The sequence below is a fragment of the Limulus polyphemus genome, unplaced genomic scaffold (genome assembly GCF_000517525.1).
Source record: "Limulus polyphemus unplaced genomic scaffold, Limulus_polyphemus-2.1.2 Scaffold6486, whole genome shotgun sequence".
Classification (NCBI taxonomy): domain Eukaryota; kingdom Metazoa; phylum Arthropoda; class Merostomata; order Xiphosura; family Limulidae; genus Limulus; species Limulus polyphemus.
In genome coordinates this window covers 23,946-27,549 of record NW_013672096.1, presented here as the reverse complement: position 1 = coordinate 27,549, position 3,604 = coordinate 23,946, and the positions used below count along the sequence as shown (strand labels likewise).

The following is a 3,604-nucleotide window of genomic DNA, read 5'->3' as shown; positions in this document are numbered from 1 at the left end:
ATAATTTAAAATAATTAAAATTTAATTGTAGGAGATGTACAAGACCTAACTAAAGTATTGTCTAGTTTTTTCTTTTGTGTAGTTATCGTAAGTTATAAAAATTTCATTTCAGAGTGGCTGAAGATAGTCGAATAATTTCTATTTTTGTGTGGATTAAATAGAATACCTTTTCAAAACTTTATCTAACTTGAATACTTTTTTGTCTTGAATCTTTTAAGTTAGTAGTAACCACAGAAAATTGTTTTCAACTATAGTTATGCTTGGTAAGTTTTAGTAGATTAAAGTTTTTATGAATAAGGCATTGCATGTATGTTTTTCATCACTTTTTAAAATTGAAATTTATAGTTACGATGTATTTTAGTTGTTATATAAATGGTTGCTGATTGTATAAAAAATTAGTTGTATGATTATGAAAGCTTTTCACTTTCTTCTACAGATAACTACCCATTCTAGATTGTTGTCACTATCAGAAATTCTGAGATTAGCCAAGATATTAAACTTGTCACCTTCTTGTATTACACTATTACACTTGTTCCAGTTTCCTACAGAATTGCACTTTACAAGAAACCTTAGGTAATCTTTCTTGACTTCATAACTTAATTGTATATCAGTCTTGAAATTCCATAATCTGATCTGATCATGTTATTCCAGTAGTATATGAAATGAAATTTATAAAAAATGACACTTGTTTAATATTATTTTATTTAGTATTACTAGATACAAAGCTCAGCAGTTTAGACCATTTCAGTTTTTATACTACTCTAGGAACTTGGAAACTTGCTTAACAAGTTTGACATATCCAGTACTTCTAACATAAATTTGGCTGGATGTGGCCTATTGGTTAATGTGCTTGGACTTTTAATGAAGGGTTGATGGTCCCATTGCCACAAAAATTGTTTCATACTGTGAAGCCATAGGTGTGCTGTAATGATCAAATTGTATTATTTTAAGACAATACCGAATATCTGTTCACAAGATAACTTGATTCCTTCTTGCATCTGTCCATGAGATTTGCATGCCACTAGCCTTGAGATATTTCCCATCAGAAAAAATGTGTTTAATATGAAGTGCATTAGTTCATGTCATCATCATGCAGCGATACCCCTACACCAATAGGTAAAACAACCTCATTGCACATTAGCTTCTCTTAAGTACTTGTGCTCAATTTAACTTGATTATTTTTTGGCATTGTCTAGAACAGATGTGTTCTAGAATTATTCATTAATTACTGGAGATTTGCAATAGTTTTGCATTCATGTTTCACATAACCAATTTGGTTTATTTTATTCCCTTATTAAAAACAAAACATTTGATGAATACTCATCATTAGGAACTCTTATGTGATAGTAATTTCCACTTTGTCTCGTGATAGTGATGATGTTTTTAATGTGATACCTGTGGCTACTGGAGGCTCTTTGTTTGTGGCAGCCATTGTTCAGCATGTTGTGGGTTCCTTCATTCACACTAGGCATTCTCTTTCTGTCCATTCAGCTTCTGTTTCTTCTTCCCAGTTTAAACATGGCCAGGATGATGATGATTTTGACTGAATATTTCCCTCACCATAATTTGCTCTAGGCACAGCTTTATCTGTCAAGGAAAATTCTTACACTTCTGATCTCTTGCTTGACATGATTTTGCTGGTATATCCTTTTTTCTCTTTTCCCTGTTTCTCTTGGTTCCAACCATGCTTTACTACATGAAATCTATCCTCAAGATTACTTTGTGTTCCCTCTTTTGCCTGATGTTAGGGATCCATACGGCCTGATTTCTTGAATAACTGTGCACCCATACACCTGTCCTCCTCATCTATTTAACTCTTGTCCTGGCTTACAACCATTCTTAATTTTCATTCCTTGATTCCCAGTATTTGTAATCTATTTTACCTGCTTAACTTCTATTTCCATTTCTAGTGCCCAATTTTCATACCTTCATTTATTTCTTATGACACTCCTGCATTACCTCTTGTCATTTCATCTTATTTCTGAGGTACTTCATCACTTTCTGAAGAGGTTTGGTCTTCTTCTCACAACACTGGCCCATAATTATTATTCTGCCCTATTCCTCCTTATTTGGTTCTTCTGCTATTAGGATGGAATACTGTCCTAGCTAATGTATGCCTCCCTTACACGTATCTCTGTGATCTTCGTTGGACTCCATTTCTTCACCCCGGGGATCTTCAGGGATGCTCCTGATTCACTGGAGACCTGGGCCAAGGCAGCCTGGCATCAGTCCTCATTGTTTACCTTGGTTTAATTCTCATATTTCTCAACCTCATCCTTCTGTTTCTGCTCCTAGTCCTGTTGAATCCATGTCTTTCCTTCTCCTTCCAGCTTCCCCGCCTCCTCCTCCTTTCTATCCTTCCATTTTTGATCAGTGACTAGATTGGGATCCTGCTTGTCTCTCTTTGCCAGTCTTTGGTTTCTGTTTCTGGCTGACAGATGTGTTCTTCAGGCTCTCACATATGGCCTCTCTCTCTCTCACACTTCTTCTCCCTCTTTTTTTGAGGTTTCTTTTCTCCCTCCCTCTGATTGCATTTATTTTCAGTATCTCAAGGATGCAGTCTCAAATTATTTGGTCAAGAACACCACCAAGAGATATTTATCCCTACTCTGGATTATTACTGTTGTCTTTTTTTTGTGGTCCCCAAGAAGAGTGGGAACTAGCTTCTGGTTATCAACCTGTCATCTCATCCAGTTTTTTGTAATTCTTTCGTTTCATGTATATGGTTTCTTTTCTCATTGTTGGTTCTTTTCACCAGTTCTGTGGATGACCTTGTTCGATGTTTTGGATGTCTTTTTACACATCCTGATCTCCTCACTCTCCAGATGTTTCTTCATTTCATCCATTGGGATTGAGTCTTCCAGTTCAGTGCTCTACCTTCTGGCATTGCATCTGCTTCTTATGTCTTTAATTAAGTCATGGGGGCATTCACCTGCCATGTTCACAGATTGGAGCTGAAGTTTCATTATTGCCTGGGCAATTGGCACCTCACACCTGCATACTTCTGTGGGATGCTTCATGACTGGGCTGGCTTGTCCATCTTTCCAAGTATTTTGTCACACCTATCCAATATTTGGTACATCTAATCGTGCTAATACAATAGTGGGCATCCCTTTGCCCCTCTCATTGACTGGAACTCCATTTATTCACAGATGCTTCTCTGTCAGGCTAGGACATACCTCTTAACACTGACATGACTTTTGGTGTGTGGGCCCTGGAAAAGCATTCATTCAACATCAGTGTTCTCAAACTTCTTGTCATTCATTGGGCATGTTTCCATTTCCTCCATCTTTTTATGGATAGGTTGGTCATAATTCACTCCTTCAATTCAATGATTGTTTCTTATATCATCCATCAGGGAGATACGTTTTTCAGGATTCTTTGCTATTATGCACTTGACATGCTGTTTTGGGTCCATTCCCAGTAGATTTGTCTCATGGTTTGTCATGTACCATGATGTGGCCTCTTTACCCATAGGTTTTTGTTAGGTTTTCCCTCAGCTGGGCATGCCCCTCACTAATGTCTTTTGCACTTGTCTTAACTTCTCTTCTTCTTCTTGTCTCCATTTCTGCATCCTTCAGCCCTAGTGGTTATTCAGTGCTTT

The 3,604-nt window shown here is 37.0% G+C and overlaps 1 protein-coding gene across 1 annotated transcript in view; it reads left to right on the top strand.

The window, feature by feature from the left end:
* The window catches only part of LOC106473763 (E3 ubiquitin-protein ligase rnf213-alpha-like), a 49,843-nt gene that overhangs the window by 25,081 nt on the left and 21,158 nt on the right, over positions 1–3,604 (top strand). Inside the window, exon 8 of the mRNA XM_022402156.1 lies at positions 437–573. Coding sequence (XP_022257864.1) covers positions 437–573 — 137 coding nt within the window. The remainder of the gene's footprint in view (positions 1–436; positions 574–3,604) is intronic.